Here is a 20,977-nt window from a genome sequence, read left to right as displayed (position 1 = left end):
GGGAGCGGATAGGTTTATATGGTGTTAGCATGTCACAGAGATAGGGAGGGGTAAGGCTGTGAAGGGTCTTGAACAGGTCTCAATATGGCCCTAAATAAACTAACTCAAGTTGGCTTTGGTGAAAAATTCTACAGCCAAGGTGTCCTGGCCAACATTCCCCCAGATAAAATTGGTCAGTCACTTCAGGACCGATGCATTCGCCTACATAATAAACAGTCACTACACTTGATAGTAAGCGCTTTGGGACAACCTCCAAACATAAAGAGGCACCATGTTGAAAGTAAGGATTGTTTTATTAGAGCATACGTTTTCATTGAAGCTGTCAGCTTGGCTCAGCGACAACAACAACAACAAAATTACATTTGGATAGCGCCTTTCACGTCAGGAGGACATCCCAAGGCGCTGGACAGTCAGAGTTTCGGACCCGAGCTGGGGGTCAGGGTCGGGGAGGGTAGAGGGCAGGGGGGAAGCAGGGTGATCGAAAGCACAGTCGAAGAGGAAGGTCTTGAGAGGCGTCATGAAGGAGGCAACGGAGGGGGCAAGGTGGAGGGACTGCGAGATGGAGTTCCAGAGGGTAGAGGCAGAGTGGCAGAAAGCCCGCCCGCCAATGGTGGGGCAAGTGAAGAGAGAGATGTGAAGCAGGCTGAGCAGAGGGAGTGGGCAGGATGGTAGGGGGTAGAAGGTTGCAGAGCTGGGTGATGTTGTGGAGGTGGGGCAAGGCAGGTCATCACAATAATAATAACCCTTGCATTTAATATAGCACTTTTCACGTCTTCTCAACGTCTCAAAGCACTTCACAGAATAGACTGTAAAGTGAATTGACTGTATATTTGTGGGCATAACGCGGCGGCCAATTGCGCACAGCAGCGTCCCACAAACAGTCATGGAATGAAAATGACCAATTTATTACTCTTCTGTTTTGGAGGGATTATTATTAGGCTCTGTGTGGAGTAAGGAAACTTGCCCAAGGTCTCACTCTGCCTGGAATTGAACCCAGGTGTCTCACTTGCAAGGCGAGTGCTCTAACCACTGAGCTACAGGACTCCACGGCGCAGATGTGGGGTAGAAAGGCATGGGGTCATGGCGCAGATGGGGTCATGTGCGTTCATGGCACAGATGTGAGGTGGAAGGATAGTAGAAAGTCAAACAAGACCCCAAGGTTCTGGACTGGCTCAGTGAGGTGGAGTGTGCAACCATGGATGGTAATGCTGTCAGTGCCTGAGGTGAGGAGGTGCTGACGGGAGCCAATTAGGAGAGCCTCGGTCTTGTTGACATTCAACTGAAGAAAGTTATCTCTCATCCAGGACTTGATGTCTGACAGACATTCTGTCAGGACAGCAGTGGTCCTGGAGTCGAGGCTGGAGGCAGAGAAGGAGAGTTGGGTGTCATCCGCATATATGTGGAAGTTGACCCCATGTCTGCGGATGATGTCACCAAGAGGGAGCATAAAGATGTTGAAGAGGAGGCGACCAAGGACAGTAAGTAGCACTCTCACCTCCGAGTCGAAAGGTTGTGCATTCAAGCCCCGCGTCGGGGTTCTGAATTCACATGATCCAGGCAAACCACAAGGTCCCGTCCACCTGTTCAGGTGGACATTAAAGATCCCATCTTACCCAAGAGAAGGGAGTTTGCCCTGGTGTCCTGGTCAAAAATCCCATAGATAAAATTGGCCGTTCACTTGATGTGCTGTTTGTCAGACATTGCAGCGTGCCAATTGATTGCAGCATTCACTTACAAAATACACAGTCACTTCGCTTGACAGTCAAATCCTTTGAGACGTCCTGCCGACATGAAAGGCCCTATATCAAATGCAAGGATTATTATTATTTAATGACTGCAACTGTGTTTTTCCTGCAAGTCAATACTTTTTTTTCTTATTTTGTCAGCAAATGATTTGAAAGGATATCAATTGAATGGCATTTTACAGCCCGTTAACATAAGATAAATGGAGCGATTTGAAAGGTTCTGTTGAATGTTAAGTGTTGGCAAGCGATCCGCATGAGTCGAATTTCTTTTTTGCTGACGAGAATCTTTTTTTTATATAAAAGCCTCAAACAGTCCATGGTTCAGGCAGCTCTGGTTATAACCTTATCCTTTGCAAAACTCACTATGTGTATATAAATATAAAATAATCCTTAAAAATGTAATAATAATATTCCTCAACAGTAATATTAACAATCCTTAATAAATATATAAATAATCCTTAATAATAATAACAATCCTTGCATTTGATATAGCGCCTTATTACTTCGAGACGTTTCAAAGCCCTTCACGGAATATACTGAAAAGTGAGTTGACTGTATATTTTGTGGGCGAAACACGGCAGTCAATTGCGCACAGCAGCGTCCCACAAACAGTCGTGGATTGAGTGACCAAATTATTATTANTTTTTTGAGAGGGATTATTATCCCCGGAAACGTGATTTCCCCAATCATCTAACAACCGGGTTCCTACTTACTGCTGGTAAACAGAGGGGTGTGGAGTAAGAAATCGCCTAATGTTTTGTCCCGCTTGGGAATCAAACCCAGGTCTCTTCGCTTGCGAGGCGAGTGCTCTAATCAATACATGACAGTTTCCACAATCCTTACATTTGATATCGCGTCTTTCACGTGGTAGAGGTGTTTCAAAGCGCTTCGCAGGGTTTTCTGCCAAGTGTAGTTACTGTGTATTTTGTAGGCGAATGTGGCAGCCGATTTGCACACGGCAATGTCCCCACAAACAGCCGTGAAGTGAATGACCCATTTTATCTGGGGGTTATTGGCCAGAATACTGGAAGAAACTCCCTTCTCTTTTCCAGTAGTGCCTCGGGATATTTAACATCCATCTGAACAGGCACATACGGGACCTCGGTTTAACGTCTCACTCGACGGACAGCATCTCCAGCATTTCAGCGCTCCCCCACCGCTGCGTTGGAATGTCAGCCTGGACGATGAGTTCAAAAAATTCAGGAGAGTATTAGGCGCAGGTTGGCGAGAGCCAATAACAAAAGGGGCTGAAGGGTCATTACGCCACATTATACAAATATTTTTAATTTTATTTTTTTTCAACTTCACATGTACATGGTGTACATTTATAATATTGGCGAGCCAACAAAATACACTCTGGACTCTTAAGTTATAGAACTGTGTTGTAACTCAGAATGTGTAGGCATGCTTGCAGATAATCACAAAAAGGAATACAATTGACTGGTTCAGTACCGCTCGAGTACCTGTGTTTAACTTACAAATGTTTTTATTTCTGGGTGCGCTGGTGAGGGAGGGGACGGGGAGAGGAGAGGGGAGGGGAGGGAAAGAGCAGTCATGGAGGGGCGAGGGACGAGGGAAGGAAGGAAGAACATAGAAACATAGGGACACGTCAACAGGAATTTGTCTTTCGGACCATCCAACCTGTCCCACCACTTTCCCCCAAACTCTGGAACTCTCTCCCTCAATCCTTCCGCCTTACCCCCTCTCTCCTCATCTTCAAATCCTACTTAAAGACCTTCCTTTTTGATCATCTTACGGTCGCCTCCCCCCTCCCTCTCCCCCCTGGCTCGTTGTCAGACTGTGCCACTCTGAAGCACTCCAGGACCCTACACGATATGAAGGGAGCTAACAAGGCAGGAAAGGACATAAGGACCTCTCTCCATATCCCGTCTATCAAGAATTTATCTATTTGCATTGACTCCACCGCCTTCTGGGGGGGAGGGAATCCCACACGGTGTGAAAAAATGTTTCCTTATTTTACTTCTAAACGGTTTAGCCTCAGGTTTAAGACTCCGGCCTCCAGTTCCTCGGTTCTCTCGTCAGTGGACAAAGTTGCTCACTGTTCAGAGAAGAGAAGGATAAGGGAGGGGAGGGGGGGAGGGATTGAGGGAGATGAGGGAGGGAGGGAGGGAGGGAGGGAGGGAGGGAGGGAGGGAGGGAGGGAGGGAACGAACGAACGAACGAACGAACGAACGATCGAACGAACGAACGAACGAACAAAGAAACAAAGGAGAGGTAATGATGGGGGAGTGAGGGAGAAGGGGGGGTGGGTGGGTTATCATAATCATCATCATCATCATCATCATTATTATTATTATTTTCTCTGCATCCCTGAAATGAGTTTTTTTCACTTTTTTTTAATGTAAACTCCAACTTGCTCCACTTTAACGCGATGAAGAATGCAAAAGTAATCAACCACAACCTATCATCCGGAAGTTTGCAAAGCAAGATTCGAAGAAGAAAAAAATAAAGAAATACAAAAATAAATGCAAAAGCTAGGCGACAAATTCCGCGCACAACATAATAAAATATATCACATTTATAAAATTTGCAAGTACAAGAAATAAATAAAGGAGGGGACTGAGTGCGGTGGGTAGAGGGCGGGGTGGGGGTGGGCGGGGGGGAATGAGTGGAGGGAGAGGGGGAGGGAAGAGAGACACTCAAGATCATTGGGTTATAACCACGCAGAGAGAAATCCGGTCTACAGGCATCTCCAAAGAAACATGAGCAATAGGCATGTGATAAAAGTATGTTCACCTTTACAATTTGACCATTATTTCGGCATTTTTCTTAGAAAGTGGTGGTTTACACGTTTTACAGAGCTTAGCTCCAAGAGATTATGGCACGTTATCAATTTCTCCTCCACACGTTCCCCCCCGCCCCCACCTTAGACCCCCCCCCCCACTTCTCCCCCCTCCCGCCACCCCGGAAACAAATCCTTTAAGGTTTACATCCTTGTGTGTATTTATTTTTCATCTTTAAGATATCATCTGATGCACCGAGCAATTGCCCTCAAGAGAAACTAGTCTAACAATTTGGCGGTGGTAAGGCAACACACCAGCTTTTGTGCCTAGAAGGCAAAGGTGCTCACCCATCCCTTTTCTCTCTGTTTACTCACGAAAAGTCGTGTGTTCTGATATATACAGTATTGCACTTTACTGCACGTCAACTGCGTGTTTCATTTTAAAGCAATGACACGCCGTTATCATTAACACTTAAATACCGTAGGCTTGAACCTTGTACCTAGCCACTCCCAACATCGAGAACTGTCTATTCTACTCTGTACCCGTTAATTCATATAGATTTGTGTTCATAACAAAAAAAACACTGTTATTTCACCGTTCTGTTGTTGTTTTTGTGTCGTATTTCCTTACATTTCCCACCCACCACCCCTCCCACCCCCCCCCCCCAAACCACCCCCATCAATTATTGTAAACAATTTTCTTTTCCTTTAAAAAATATTGGATGCAAAGTTTCGACTCCGGATATTTTTCCCCGTCCAATCCGTCCATCACACGAGTTCCAAGCGACTTTTGCCGTCCGAACTAATAACAGCGACAGTGGAAACGAAAGCACGTCTGTAGTTTTCATCGCCGAATAAAGCGAGCGAGTTCGTGAGAGGAGAGGAGAAAAAAAAACATAGGGAAGAAAAAAAATTATTGCTGCTTTTCTGTAATTCTCACCAATTATTCGCCTCCAAAGAAACTAAAATGGCCACTTTCTCCCTCGTTCTTCGTTTTAACACTGGGACGTCACTGTGTAGTAGTTGGGTTGGATGTCGTTTCCGTAAATTTGGCAAGCTGTTCTTTACGCAGCGATCAGTCTTTTGTCGCTTGGAAGAGCGGAGTTTGATACCACACTATGGTAGCAAGTTAAACATTAATTCACAATTCGGTTCATTTCACTTCTCTTATAGATAGCAATGGAGACCAGCCCCAAGTCGTTTTCTCTCTCTTTCTCACTGTCTTTCTCACTCTTTCTGTCTTCTCCTTTCTTTTTCCGTGGTGAACGTCTCTGAAACCAGCACACCAAGTCCTGAAAAAATGGATAAGTGTCTTTCCATCTTCCCAAACCCCCTCTCCTTGCGACGAAAGGCAAGTTGTCAAGTTGAATGATTCTCCAGATCGCTACCAGGGTAAAAAATAAACGCTTAACCCACCCCCACCACACACACACACACACCACCAAACCAACCTAATCACATGGATCTCAATCATGTATTTCTGCATGTGTGTGCGTGATGAACACACGAGTGTGCATTTCGGTGCATACACACGAAAGGGTCACACACAAAGGGTCCCGTCCACTTCTGTTGCTGATGTGCCAATGTGTCCGTCTCGCTCCCAAGACCCACTGCGGACCTTTGCAAAGTGACGTAGTCCACAATATCGTTGAGAAAAGGAACCATTCAAGACAAAATAGTCGCATGCATTAACTCCCCCGCCCACCCCAACTCCCCTCCACCCACAACCCCCTCCCACCCCACACACACACACTCACACATACACTCACAATCCCTCCCCCACGGACCACGGCCCTTAACATTCACTTGTTCTCCTTCGAGACGCGAGTGCAACTTCTCTCGCTTGTCCATTGGGAGTCGTTTGGAGGTGGAGGAAGGGAGGAGAGGAGGGGACGGTGACTGGTAGTTTGGCTGTTCAAAAGGGCCCCTGAAGCCCTGCCATGCTATTGGGATCTTGCATTTGCATCATGTAGTGCAGCTGACATTGGTACAAGAGTTTCTGGAGCTGCCATGCCTGGCACTGCTCGCCCGTGGCGGGACCTGCACACTGTGCTGGAGGCTGGTAGGGATGGTGAGGAGGACCCGCTGATGGTGATTGTCAGAGCCCCAGGGCCTCGGCGTGTTTCCTGGCCTTGAGCCGCAGGTCGGCGATGCTCGAGTTCTTGCTGCTGGTCTTCACGGCGGCGGCGGCTGCTGCTGCTGCTGCCGCCGATGCCGATTCCGCGATGGAGGCGATGGGCAAGCCGAAGGGGGGCGGGGGGAACATCAGGTAGGGGGCGTGGGCGGCCAGGTGATGGTGCAGGTGGGGGTGGGCGTGGGCTACTCCGTCCAGTTGCAGCTGAGCTTGTACCTGCGGGCGAGAGGGAGGGAGGGAGCGTAATTGGAGTTGAGGTTCACATCAGCCGCGATCCAGGACAAGGCATCATCTTAGAATTAGAGCCGGACCATTTAGGAGTGAAATCAGGGGCCAGTGGGAACCTGGAACTCTCTCCCCCCCCCCACCACCAAAAAAGGCTGTGGATTAATGGCTGGATCCATTCACATTTTCAAGACTGAGGTGGATATATATTTGTTAGGTCATGGGATCAAGGGCTATGGGGAAAAGGTGGGTAATTGGAGTTGAGGTACAAATCAGCCATGGTCTTGTAGAATGGCGGACAGGCTCGAGGGGGTGTGTGGGCTACTCCTGTTGCTATGTTCCTCTAACCTGCAAACACTTCAACCACAACCCACATTGTCTCCAGCATATCACAGGAGATCAACAGGAGAAGGGAGTTTATTATTAATAATAATCATCCTTGCATTTGATATAGCACCTTATCACATCGTTGAGATGTCCCAAACAGCTTCACAGAATATACCTTGAAGTGAATTGACTGTATATTTTGTGGAAGAAACGTGGCAGCCAATTGTATGGATTGAATGACCAAATGTTTTGGGGATAGAGTAAATAAGGAGAAAATATTTCCTCTGGCAGGTGGGTCAGTAATTAACCCCAGAAAGCAATCCACCAATTGACTAACAACTGGTCCCTACTCACTGCTATTTCAGCAGAGACATGTAGAGTAAGGAAACTTGCTTAATATTTCATCCGGTCCGGGAACTGAACCCGGGTCCTCTTGCTTGTGAAATGAGCGCCATACACTATGGGATCCACAGAGAGTTTCTATCTCCCAGTGTCCTGACCAACAATCTCCCAGATAAAATTGGCCATAGACTTCATGACTGTTTGTGGGACATTGATGTGCGCAAATTGGTTGGAGTGTTTGCCTATAAAACCCGCAGTCACTGGAGCATTTTCCGACATGCGCCAGATGTGAAAGGTGCTATATATCAAATGTAAAGATCATTATTGTTAATAATACTCACAATAGTCTGATCTGCATGAATGATAAGGTCGCCTTAGGCGTACACGTGCCCAAATCCCATTGAATTTCTCGTTATCTATAAGTTTGACATGACTCATACTTTGCAAAATTAATACTAAGTATATGGTCCCAACTGATACGATTTATGTGAGGTTTACTGTACAAGATCTCAAAACTGGTTTGGATGAAGAAGACCCTTTGACTCATTTAATTTTTATTCTGCCAGAACCTTAACATCCACGCACTAAAGCATCAAAATATTTCTTGATTGAGCCCGGCTTCACTGTCTCCAAAACTGTAATCACTGCTCGTGGCACACTCTATCCTGTACAGAGTTACACTTTGAGGAGGGAACCAGAAAGTTTCAATTGTGTAATAATAATCCTTCTGTTTGATATTTGAGATGTCCCAAAGCGCTTCACAGAACATACTGGAAAGTGGATTGACTGTGCATTTTGTGGGCGAAACGTGGCAGCCAATTGCGCACAGGATGGTGAAACATTGGGCAAGTTTCCTTAAACTGGCACGTTGGAGTCCTTGACGTAGCGTTTTATAAATGGAATCTTGTTGTTGTTGTTGTTAAACCACACGTTTGGTTTACTTAGCAGTAAGTAGGAACCTGGTTATTAGTCGATTGGCGGATCGCTTTCTGTGGGTAATAATCCATCCAAAAAATAAAAAAATTGGTCACTCAATCCACGGCTGTTTGTGAGACACTGCTGTGCGCGATTGGCAGCCCCGTTTCACCCGCAAAAATGCACAATCAATCCATTTTACAATATATTCTGTGAAGCCCTTTGAACATAAGAACATAAGTAACATAAGAATTAGGAGCAGGAGTAGGCCATTGGGCCCCTCTAACTGCCCCGCCATTCAATAAGATCATGACTGATCTATTCTAACTCCACCTACCCGCTTTATTCCCATATTCCTTAATCCCTTTATCCACAAGAAAAGATATCAATCTCAGTCTTGAATATGTTCAAGGACTGAGCATCTACAGCCCTTTGGGGCAGAGAATTCCATAAATTCACGACCCTCTGAGTGAAGAAGTTGTTCCTCAACTCAGTGCGAAAGGGCTTACCCCTAATTTTAAGACTGTGACCCCTGGTTATAGTTTCTCCAACCAGGGGAAAAAGTCTTCCACTATCTATTCTGTCGTGCCCCTTAATAATCTTATAGGTTTTTATAAGATCACCTCTCGTTCTTCTATATTCGAGAGAATATGGGCCTAAATTGCTCAACCTATCCTCATAGCTCATCCCCCTCATCCCAGGTACCAGCCTAGTGAATCTATGTTGTACCCCCTCCGAGGCGAGTACATCCTTTCTTAACTAAGGAGACCAGAACTGCACACAGTATTCCAGGTGCGGCCTCACCGTGGCCCTATACTGTTGCAGCAAGACTTCCCTACTCTTATATTCTAACCCTTTTGTAACAACTGCCAACATACCGTTAGCTTCCTAATTGCTGCTGTACCTGCAAACTAACTTTCTGTGACTGGTGTACAAGGACACCCAAGTCCCTCTGAACGCTAACACTATCTCGTCTCTCCCCTTCTAAAAAATAATCTACTGTTTTTGCCACCGAGGTGGGTAACTTCACACTTCCCTTCATTATATTTCATCTGCCACCTATTTGCCCACTCCCCCGGCCTATCTATATCTCGTTGCATTTTTTTAATGTCATCCTCGGTGTTTACTTTCCTGCTAGTTTAGTGTCATCCGCGAAGTTAGATATATTAATAATAATATAATAATATAATAATAATAATCCTTGCATTTGATATAGCACTTTTCACATCTTCTTGACATCTCAAAGTGCTTCACAGAATAGACCGTAAAGTGAATTGACCGTATATTTGTGGGCAAAAATTAAGTTCAATTTTTCTCATTCAATTCAATGTCCTCATCTAGATCGTTGATGTAGACTGTAAATATTTGAGTCCCAAGAACTGATCCTTGTGGCACTCCACTAGTCACATCCCACCAATCTGAGAAGGACCCGTTTATCCCTACTCTTTGTTTTCTTCCCGTTAGCCATTCTTTAATCCATGCTGATATATTCGCCTTAATTCCATGGGCCCTAATCTTGTGGATCAACCTTTTATGTGGCACCTTATCGAAGCCTTTTGGAAATCTAAATAAACTACATTCACTGACTCCCCCCTATCTAATCTACTTGATATGTCCTCAAAAAAATCTAAAAGATTTGTTAAGCGTGACTTCCCTTTTGTAAAGCCATGTTGACTCTATCTAATCATATTGTGGTCCTCTAAGTATCCCACTACGACATCCTTAATTAAGGATTCCAGAATTTTTCCTACCACAGATGTCAGACTGACTGGTCTATAGTTCCCCATCTTTTCTCTCCCGCCCTTCTTAAATAGTGGTGTGACGTTTGCGATCTTCCAATCAATGGGAACTGTTCCAGAATCCAAAGAATTTTGGAAGATCAGACACAAGGCCTCCACTATCTCATGAGCGACCTCTTTTAAAACCCTAGGATGCAAACCATCAGGTCCAGGGGACTTGTCACTTTTTAATGCCAACAAATTCCCTCGCACCAATTCTTTGCAATTGTAAGTTTCCCTATCATTAGCCCCTTGGTTCATTTCTATTTCTGGTAAACTTCTTGTGTCTTCCAACATGAAGACAGAAGCAAAGTATTTATTTAGGGACTCTGCCATATTCTTATCCGCCATTATAATTCCTCCGGTTTCTATCTGTAATGGACCCACATTTACTTTTGCTAGCCTATTCCTCTTAATGTAATTATAATAACTCTTACAATCTCTCTTACTGTTCCTCGCTAGCTTGCCCTCATAATCTATTTTCTCACTCTTAATGAGCTTTTTGGTTTTCCTTTGTTGGTCTCTGAAACACTCCCAGTCCTCAGGTTTTCTACTCTTTTTGGCAGTTTTATAGGCCTTTTCTTTTAGTTTTATACTTTCTCTAACTGCTCGAGTTAGCCACGGATGGACTGCTTTCCCTGTGGTACTCTTATTCCTCAAGGGAATATGTGACCGCTGAGAATTATGCACTACATCTTTAAACGTTTGCCATTGTTGGTCTATTGTCATATCAATTAATCTAATTCCCCAGTCTATTTTGGCTAATTCTTCCCTCATACCTGCAAAGTTAGCTTTATTTAAATTTAAGACCCTTGCTTCGGATTTGCCTACATCAGTCTCTAACTTAATACTAAATTCTATCATGTTATGATCACTCTGCCACGGAGGAGCCTTAATATCTATATTACCGAACTAGTCCTGTTTCGTTACACAAAACAAGGTCTAGGATGGCCTGTCCCCCAGTTGGTTCCTCAGCTACTGCTCCAGAAGGCTCTCTCTCATACATTCTATAAACTCCTCCTCTACCTTACTTTTGCCGATTTGGTTTTCCCAATCTATGTGAAGATTGAAATCACCCACTATTGCTGTGTAACCTTTGCTACACGCTCCTCTAATTTCTTGATTAATACCCTGCGCTATGCTGTGATCACTGTTTGGGGTCTATAAACTACTCCCACTAATGTTTTCTGCCCCTTGTTATTTCATAATTCTACCTATATCGTCTCTACATCCTGGTTATCTGATTTGAAATCCTTCCTCTCTACTGTTTTTATTCCATCCTTTATTAACAAGGCTANCCCCCCCCCCTCTCACCTCGTTTTCTACATTGTCTATCCTTCCTGTAAGCTGAAAACCCCGGAATATTTAACTCCCACCCTAGATCTCCCGGTAACCATGTCTCAGTAATGGCTACTAGATCATACCTAGTTGTATCTACCTGTGCCGTTAATTCATCAATCTTATTCCGAATGCTTCGTGCATTCAGATACAGCGGTTTTAATTTCTTACAATTTCCCCTACTCTCTGCTGCCCTATCTTCTTTACTGAGCTTCTTACCCCTCTTTGACCTATTCTCTCTCGCTATTCCGTTCTGCCACCTTTAGTTTTCTTTGAGATGTCTCAAGAACACGATAAGATGTTATATCAAATTCAAGGATTATTAATATTATTATTATCCATCTCCTTTTCTCAAAACATGCACTTGTGCCCAGAGAATATTCACCACATCTCTGCAGACCAACTTTTCCAGCTGGATGTGCTTTGCTTTAAAATGATTATCCTTTGCATATGTTATATATAATATATATTATAATTAGGAATTCTGTTCAGATAGATCCCACCTGGGCCTGGGTTCACTCCTTTGGTCTAAAGTTTTAGAATGTTTCACAATTGGTGACATTGTTAAATACAGTCTTTGATTTTGAGTCAATAATGAACAATAATACTAATCCTTGCATTTGACACAGCGCATTATCACTTCCTCGCGACGACTCAAAGCGCTTCACAGAATATAATAATAATCCTTGCATTTGATATAGCGCTTTTCACGTCTTCTTGACGTCTCAAAGCGCTTTACAGAATATACTGTAAAGTGAACTCACTGTATATTTGTGGGCGAAATGCGACAGCCAATTGCGCACAGCAATGTCCCACAAACAGTCGTGGATTGAAGTAACCAATTTATTATTATTTTTTGGAAGGAATTATTATTCCCAGGAAAAGCGATCTAACAATCGTTTAACAACTGGGTATTTACTTACTGCTGGTAAACAGAGGCGTGTGGAGTAAGAAACTTGCCTAACATTTCGCCCTGCCTAGGAATCAAACCCAGATCTCTCGCCTGCGAGGAGAGTGCTCTAACCACTGAGCTACAGGACTCCACTTAATAAAAAAAAACTTAAATTTAATACAGCGCCTTTCATGTCAGTTTGATATGTCAAAACCCTTTATGTAATTTTATTGCAAAGTGCAGTAACTGGTGTATTTTGTAGACAATTTACACACAGCAATATCCTGCAAACAGACATGATGTGAAGGACAAATTTTCACCATTTGGGAGATTGTCAGTCAGGACATCCGGAGAGAGAAATTCCCTTCTCTTTTTGAGTAGTGTCATAGAATCTTTAACATCCACAGAAACAGGCTGACAGTTTAACGCATTGAGACATTAAACTCAGGTGATGTTAATGATCCCGTGGCGCTATTCGAAAAAAGAAATGAGTTTCTCTCTCCCGGTGTCCTGGCCAACAATCCCCCAAATAAAATTGGTCGCTCACATCATGGCTGCGTGTGGGAATGTTGCTGTGTGCAAATCGGCTGCCGATTTCGCCTACAAATACAGTCGCTCCAATTCAAGGTAAATCCTGCGAAGCGCTTTGAGACCTCCTCTGAACGTGACATGCGCTATATAACAAATGCAAGGATTAGTATTTTTGAAATATTATATCCCGTTGGAAAGAGAACAGCTTTTCCGTTCTCTCTCCCCACACCCCACCCTCAAAAGCCAGGTTAGACACATGAAATATGAGCATCATATGTGTTATGATATATAATACAGCACAGCATCTACAAAAATTCTTGGACTGAGCAATGATGTCCTGGACAATTGTCAACAATTCCCCCAAATAAAAGTTGGCCGTTCACTTTATGGCTTTTTGCAGGACTCCCTTGGGTGCAAATTGGCTGCTGCTTTCGTACACATCACACGCACAGTCACCGCACTTCACAGAAGAACCCTTTGAAGCACTTTGGGACATCCTCCTGAAGTGAAAGGAGGTGATCCCAAATGTAAAGAATATTACTGTCCATTCTCTCTCCTCTCCTGAGGTTCCTCACGCTCAACTTCAAATCCCTTCATGCCCTGGCACCTCCCGGCCTCTCTGACCTGCTTACTCCCCTACCCACTACCTCTGCTTGACTGGTTCTGACCTCCTGCATGTCCCTCGTGCCCTCTGTTCCACCATCGGAAGCAGCACTTTCAGGCACTACGTCATGAAACACTGGAACCCTCTTCTTCAATCCCTCTGCCTTCCCACCTCCTTCCCCGTCTTCAGGTCGCTCCTGAAGACCTTCCTCTTCGACAGTGCCTAAGGTGACCTCCCAGCTCCCCCCAACTCAGTATTGTGCTCCACCACTGGGACGTTACCCTGTGTGAGGGGCACTATGTAAATGTAAGTTGTTGTTGTTGCGGTTTGATTTGGTCCACGTAAAAAAAACACTCTAACTTTGCACAAAACAGTTTCTAATAATAATAATCCTTGCACATGATGTAGTGATAAATAAATAAATAAATAAATAAATGATCATGTCGTTTGAGACATCTCAAAGCGCTTCACAGAATAGATTGTAAAGTGGATTGACTGTATATTTTGTGGATGCAACTCAGCAGCCAATTGCGCACAGAGGTGTCCCACAAACAGTCGTGGATTGAATGACCAAATTATTATTATTTTTTTTCAGGGATTATTACCCTCAGAAAAACGATTTGCCAAATCGACTAACAACCGGGTACCTACTCATTGCAAGGTAAACAGAGGTGTGTGGAGTAAGGAAACTTGCCTAAGGTTTCTTCCTGCCCGGGAATCGAACCCGGGTCCTCTCGCTTGCGAGGCGAGGCTCTAACCACTCCACGGTTCAGAGTTCAGTTTAGAGCAAGGAGATATCCCAGAACTTGTTGTTGTTGTTGTATATTGAGTTGGACGTTATTCTGAAGGCTACTGTACAAGCTATAGTACAAGTAGAGCGTTGCACAGAATATTTATCAGGCTGAAAGCATACGTGATACAGATGTTATGCTATTCTAATTTAGTCCCCTTACACTGCAGTCTGGGTTCAATCAGGATTTGACCTGAAAAAACGTGCTCTTGTATATAAATCTGTTTTCTTTCCCCACCCTTCACATTTTTCCCCCTGCCAAGGCTGTAAGTGCATTTGCTTGCAGTAGTTCACCCTGAAATTTGTTGTGAATGTATTTTTGGGGGGTCAAGTATATTTTGCGGTTGAATATTTTTATCGAAGTGCTTTGAGGCGTCTCGAAGGCTTGATAATACGCGGTATCAAATGCAAGGATTATTATTATTATAATTATTGTGCAGTCATGTTTTTCAGGAAGGAAATTGTGCATTTTAATAATAATAATAATAATAATAATCCTTGCATTTGATATAGCGCTTTTCACGTCGGGAGGACGTCCCAAAGCGCTTCACAGAACACACTGTAAAGTGAATTGACTGTATATTTGTGGGCGAACGCGGCAGCCAATTGCGCACAGCAATGTCCCACAAACAGTTGTAGATTGAAAATGACCAATTTATTATTGTTTTGGGTTTTGGAGGGATTATTATTAGGCTCTGTGTGGAGTAAGGAAACTTGCCCAAGGTTTCGCCCTCTGCCTGGAATTGAACTCAGGTCTGTCGCTTGCAAAGCGAATGCTCTAACCACTGAGCTACAGGACTCCATTTTCACAGCATCAGGTTGTTTGATTTAATTAAATGGTTACAGTTTATACGCACGTGAGTGAGTGCTTGTGTGTGTGTTTGTAGGAACATAGGAACATAGGAATTAGGAGCAGGAGTAGGCCATTCAGCCCTTCGAGCCTGTCCCGCCATTCAATAAGATCATGGCTGATCTTCTAACCTAACTCCATCTGCCCGCTTTATGCCCATATCCCTTAATCCCTCTATCCTTTAGAAATTTATCAATCTCAGTCTTGAACGTGTGAGTTTGTGTATGTGTGTGTGTTTGTGTGTGTGTGTGTTTGTGTGTGTAGTGTGTGTTTGAAGGCGGTGGATTTGGGTGCAGTACAGTAACAGTTCACACTGCGAAATTGCTCTAAAATAAGTCAAAGCTCTCAATCTTGGTGAATCGCGTTGTAATGACTAGGGAATCAAAGTCTTAGCATTTAAAAGCCAACCCTCTGCACTCTCACTCCTTTCCCATCTTGAAGACGTCTCTATTGAAGCAAACAGGAAATTCTGTGCCTCTCACACACAGGCAAAAAGTGTGTGTTAGGCCTTGATGTTTGCAGTGCGTAAGGCAATGGGAGCAATCACAAGACAACAAACTGTGACCTGGATGACTTGTTTTTCACCTGCTATAAAGAACATCATTGCCCAATGGCCAGGGACTCTGAAATTCTCCTTGGTCTCAATCTTACCAACATTGCCAGCCAATTTAAAGCCACCGTAGTAATAATAATAATAATTCTTGTATTTGATATATGATATTGCGCCTTATCGTGTCTTTGAAACATCTCAAAGCGCTTCACAGAATTTACTGCAAAGTGAATTAACTGCGTAGTTTGTGGGCGAAACGCGGCAGCCAATCGCGCACAGCAGCGTCCCACAAACAGCCGTGGATTGAGTGACCAGATTGTTATTATTTTATTTTTCCCCCAATGATTGCAAAGAATTCTTAAGATTCATACCTCATCTGAAATTCCATTTTCCTTATTCAGAACAACAACAACATAATTACATGTGTATGGCACTTTTCATGTCAGGAGGAAGTCCAAAGACAGTCAGTGTTTCGGACCCGAGCTGAGGGTCAGAGTTGGGGGAGGATGGAGGGCAGAGAGGGGAAGCAGGGTGATCGAAAGCACGGTCAAAGAGGAGGGTCTTGAGATGGGTCTTGAAGGAGGCGAGGGAGGGGGCGAGGCGGAGGGACTGCGGGATCGAGTTCCAGAGGGTGGGGGCAGAGTGGCAGAGGTGGGGCGGGCGAGGCGGGGGACGTGAAGCAGGCTGGAACCCACTGGGCAGAGGGAGCGAGCAGGATGGTAGGAGGTTAGGAGGTCACAGACGTCAGGGGGAGCAAGCCCTTGAGGGCTTTGAAGGTGAGGACCAGGATTTTGATATCCTCTGTGTGATGAGAACCCAGTGGAAAACTGCAGGAAAGCGACTTCTAAATATTAAGAGTGATTTTTAAGCATTTTCCAAAAGCCTTAAGGCAATGGGTTTCCTCTTAAAACTTCAGGCAAGCTTCCTTACTCCACACGCCTCTTTTTTGGCAGTAAGTAGAATTGTTAGAGGATAGGCAGATAGCATTTCCGGGAGTAATAATCCCTTAAAAAAAATGTAATTAAAATAATTTGATAACTCAATCCACAACCGCTTGTGGGAACGCTGTTGTGCGCAATTGGCCACTGCGTTTCGCCCACAAAATATACAGTCAATTCACTTTACAGTATATTCTGTGAAGCACTTTAGACGTCTCGAAGATGTGCTGAGGCGCTGTATCAAATGCAAGGATTATTAGTATTATTTTTTAGATGTAAAATCTGGCAGAAAAATGCAGCTAAATTCTTAAAAGCCATTCCCAATCTGGAAGCTCCCTGTTCCTCCCAATTCTTAATGAAAACCAACAGGCTTCAAGATTAAGACTGAATTAAAGATGGTTTCACCAGAATCAAAATAAACGGTCTTTACAGGCTCAAACTGGGCAAAAATTAGGGTCTCAGATTCCTAATTTTGTCTCGTTTGTGGATTTTTTAATAATAATAATAATAATAATAAATAGCAGCGTCGCACAATCAGGGATCGAGTGACCAAATTATTTTAATTTATTTTGAAGGAATTATTGTCCCCAGAAAAGCGATCCGCCAATCGACTAACAACCAGGTTCCTACTTACTGCTGGGAAACAGAGGCGTGTGGAGTAAGGAAATGTGCCCAATGTTTTTCCCTGCCCGGGAATCAAACCCGGGTGTTCTCGCTTGTTAGGCGAGGGCTCTAACCACAATGTTACTGGACTCCTTTATGTACAAATCAAAGAATTCACACATAACTCTGCACTGGGGGAAAATTACCTGTTGAAAGGGCATCCTTAAAGCACCCATGTTGACGTACGGAGCAACTCTACAGGCGTCCATGTGGCTTCCCGAGCCCAGTATAACTCCTGGTGACAACGAGGAAGGAAAATATCAGTATGGACGTAGGGAAAACCCAACAGACAAGCTGGAAACAGACAGACAGCGCACAGACAAGAACAACAACAACTTGCATTTACATAGCGCTCTTCATGCTGGGTAGCGTCCTGGAGAGCTTATTAATAATATTAATAATAATAATAACTTTTGAATTTAATATAGCGCCCAACTCACGTGATTGAGACGTCTCAAAGCGCTTCACAGAAGATATTGTAAAGCGAACTGACGAAATGCAGCAGCCAATTGCGCGCAGCGGTGACAATTTGGTCAGAAAACAGTCGTGGATTGAGCGACCAAATTATTATTCTTTTTGCTTGCAATTGCGGTATAATTTGGAGGTGCCCCCCCCCCCACAGCGCGGAAAATAATAATAATCCCTGTGTTACAGCAATCCAATTTTTGTTTCATTGCTTGAAATAATTTAAGGAGAGGGGGTGGAGGGGAAAAAAACTATTTTTACATAAAGGCCTGTGCAGAGGAAAATCCCATTTGCAATGACTGGAATCTCTATTCGATGCTTCATATCGTTGCAAAGCGCATTTTAAAGGGATTTGTTAAGGGTTTAAAGGGCAGAAAGGGCTCAACAGTATGTGTTGAGCCAGTTGCAAACGTTATTTATCTCACTCAATTGTTTTTTTACTTTAACACTCCTCTGAACCATTAACCTTTACATATTTTTTGGGGGGATGTTAGATTTTTTTTCACTGGAGTATTATATTATAATTACTGTTATTATATCGCATAGATTTTTCTTCTGTGGCTTTTAACGAGAGGATATGAAACTCAAGAGATCCTATTCCACTTTGAGTGGTGTGTGTCTGTGTGTGAGGTGAGGGGATTATAGTTATTTTCTAATAATAATAATAATGAGGGGAGGGAGAGGAAAAATTATACCTTTGTGCATTTGATTTTCTTGTTTTCGACATTTCGCTCGTCTGTTTTGAAACCAGACCTGGGGAGAGAAAAAGAGAGAGAAAGAGGGAGAGAAAGAGAGAGAGAGAGAGAGAGAGAGAAAGGAAAATTAAAATCAGGCAGGCACAATAATCAATAAACTTTACTTTTTATTCAGTTTGTCACTTGAGGAAGACAAATGAGGGAAGCAATGGTTCGCTCTCACACAGCTAATGTGCCGTAGAAACGTGTAATCTAATATATATATATATATAATATATATATATAACCAGGGAGAATGAAAGAGAATGTGTGTGAGAGAGAGAGAGAGAGAGACTGAGTGTGGGTGAGCTTGTGATGGAGAGAGAGAGAGTGAGAGAGAGACTGAGTGTGGGTGAGCTTGTGATGGAGAGAGAGAGAGAGAGAGACTGAGTGTGGGTGAGCTTGTGATGGAGAGAGAGAGAGAGAGAGAGAGACTGAGTGTGGGTGAGCTTGTGATGGAGAGAGAGAGAGAGAGACTGAGTGTGGGTGAGCTTGTGATGGAGAGAGAGAGAGAGAGAGAGACTGAGTGTGGGTGAGCTTGTGATGGAGAGAGAGAGAGAGAGAGAGAGAGACTGAGTGTGGGTGAGCTTGTGATGGAGAGAGAGAGAGAGAGAGACTGAGTGTGGGTGAGCTTGTGATGGAGAGAGAGAGAGAGAGAGAGACTGAGTGTGGGTGAGCTTGTGATGGAGAGAGAGAGAGAGAGAGACTGAGTGTGGGTGAGCTTGTGATGGAGAGAGAGAGAGAGAGAGAGACTGAGTGTGGGTGAGCTTGTGATGGAGAGAGAGAGAGAGACTGAGTGTGGGTGAGCTTGTGATGGAGAGAGAGAGAGAGAGACTGAGTGTGAGTGAGCTTGTGATGGAGAGAGAGAGAGACTGAGTGTGGGTGAGCTTGTGATGGAGAGAGAGAGAGACTGAGTGTGGGTGAGCTTGTGATGGAGAGAGAGAGAGAGACTGAGTGTGGGTGAGCTTGTGATGGAGAGAGAGAGAGACTGAGTGTGGGTGAGCTTGTGATGGAGAGAGAGAGAGACTGAGTGTGGGTGAGCTTGTGATGGAGAGAGAGAGAGACTGAGTGTGGGTGAGCTTGTGATGGAGAGAGAGAGAGAGAGAGACTGAGTGTGGGTGAGCTTGTGATGGAGAGAGAGAGAGACTGAGTGTGGGTGAGCTTGTGATGGAGAGAGAGAGAGACTGAGTGTGGGTGAGCTTGTGATGGAGAGAGAGAGAGACTGAGTGTGGGTGAGCTTGTGATGGAGAGAGAGAGAGAGAGAGAGAGAGAGAGAGACTGAGTGTGGGTGAGCTTGTGATGGAGAGAGAGAAACTGAGTGTGAGAGAGAGACTGGGAACTGAGAGAGAGACTGAGTGTGAGAGCGTGTGTGAGAGAGAGAGAGAGTTTCATTCATTTAATAATGTAAAAGACAGACAGACAGAGAGAGAGGGAGAGGGAGAGAGAGGAGGAGAGAGGGAGAGAGAGGGGGAGAGAGGGGGAGAGAGAGAGGGAGAGAGAGGGGGAGATGGAGAGAGAGGGGGAGATGGAGAAGGGAAAATGCCAAAGATAAATTGACTTGTTGGTTAGTAAATAAATAACATCACTCGAGTATATTACAACGTTTAACGGGAGAGAGAGAGAGGGGGGAGAGAGAGGGGGAGAGAAGGGGAGAGAGAGGGGAGAGAGAGGGGAGAGAGAGGGGAGAGAGGGGGAGAGAGAGGGGGAGAGAGGGGAGAGAGAGAGAGGGGGAGAGAAGGGGGAGAGAGAGAGAGGGGGAGAGAGAGGGGGAGCGCGGGGGAGGAGAGAGAGGGGGAGAGAGATAGGGGAGAGAGAGGGGAGAGAGGGGGGGAGGGGGGGGGCATTTAGGCTTAACTCTACCGATGGGGTTGTTTGTAGGAGTTGTTAACCTGTTCTGTGGTGTTCACAAACGCGGAGTAGACATCTGTCACTGTGTAATTTAGACTTATGAGAGGGCAGAGAAGGCAATCGAATTACACCTTAATATATTTTGGTTTTCATAGCGCGAGGTTTAAATTAAATCTCATTACTCACTGTCGCTAATGGAAATCAAACCCCCCCTCAAAAAGAGAAAGAAATGATATTACTCTATTTCTAAATATATACTCATATATATATATATATTTGGGGGAATACGGGAGAGGAGTTATTCTTAAGAAAGGAATCGATTTGTGCGATAAGATCCTGTATCAAATGCAGGGATTATAATTATTATTATCATTACTATTATTACTCTCATAGGTTTATTACTCGAGATTGTTTTGAAACGCTTTCACACCAATTGACTGTTCACACCAAATTATAATCGACTCAACTGCGTAATGTAGTTTCCACATGTAGTCATCTTTATTATTATTATTAATAACTTTATGGGGTGGGGGGAGGGAAAGAGAGGGGGTTTACGCCTTAATAT

At 44.2% G+C, this 20,977-nt stretch overlaps 1 protein-coding gene across 1 annotated transcript in view; it reads right to left on the bottom strand.

Annotated features, from left to right (window-relative positions):
* Positions 1-6,396: 6,396 nt before the first annotated feature.
* Positions 6,397-20,977, bottom strand: part of shox (short stature homeobox) — a 26,123-nt gene continuing 11,542 nt past the window's right edge. The window contains exons 3-5 of the mRNA XM_042334397.1: positions 18,526-18,583; positions 17,512-17,600; positions 6,397-6,838 (exon numbers count right to left, since the gene is read on the bottom strand). Of these exons, the coding sequence (XP_042190331.1) occupies positions 6,587-6,838; positions 17,512-17,600; positions 18,526-18,583 (399 nt within the window). The 3' untranslated portion in view covers positions 6,397-6,586. The remainder of the gene's footprint in view (positions 6,839-17,511; positions 17,601-18,525; positions 18,584-20,977) is intronic.

This window comes from Callorhinchus milii, unplaced genomic scaffold (genome assembly GCF_018977255.1).
Source record: "Callorhinchus milii isolate IMCB2004 unplaced genomic scaffold, IMCB_Cmil_1.0 Scaffold4, whole genome shotgun sequence".
NCBI lineage: Eukaryota > Metazoa > Chordata > Chondrichthyes > Chimaeriformes > Callorhinchidae > Callorhinchus > Callorhinchus milii.
This window is presented reverse-complemented; position numbering and strand designations above follow the sequence as displayed.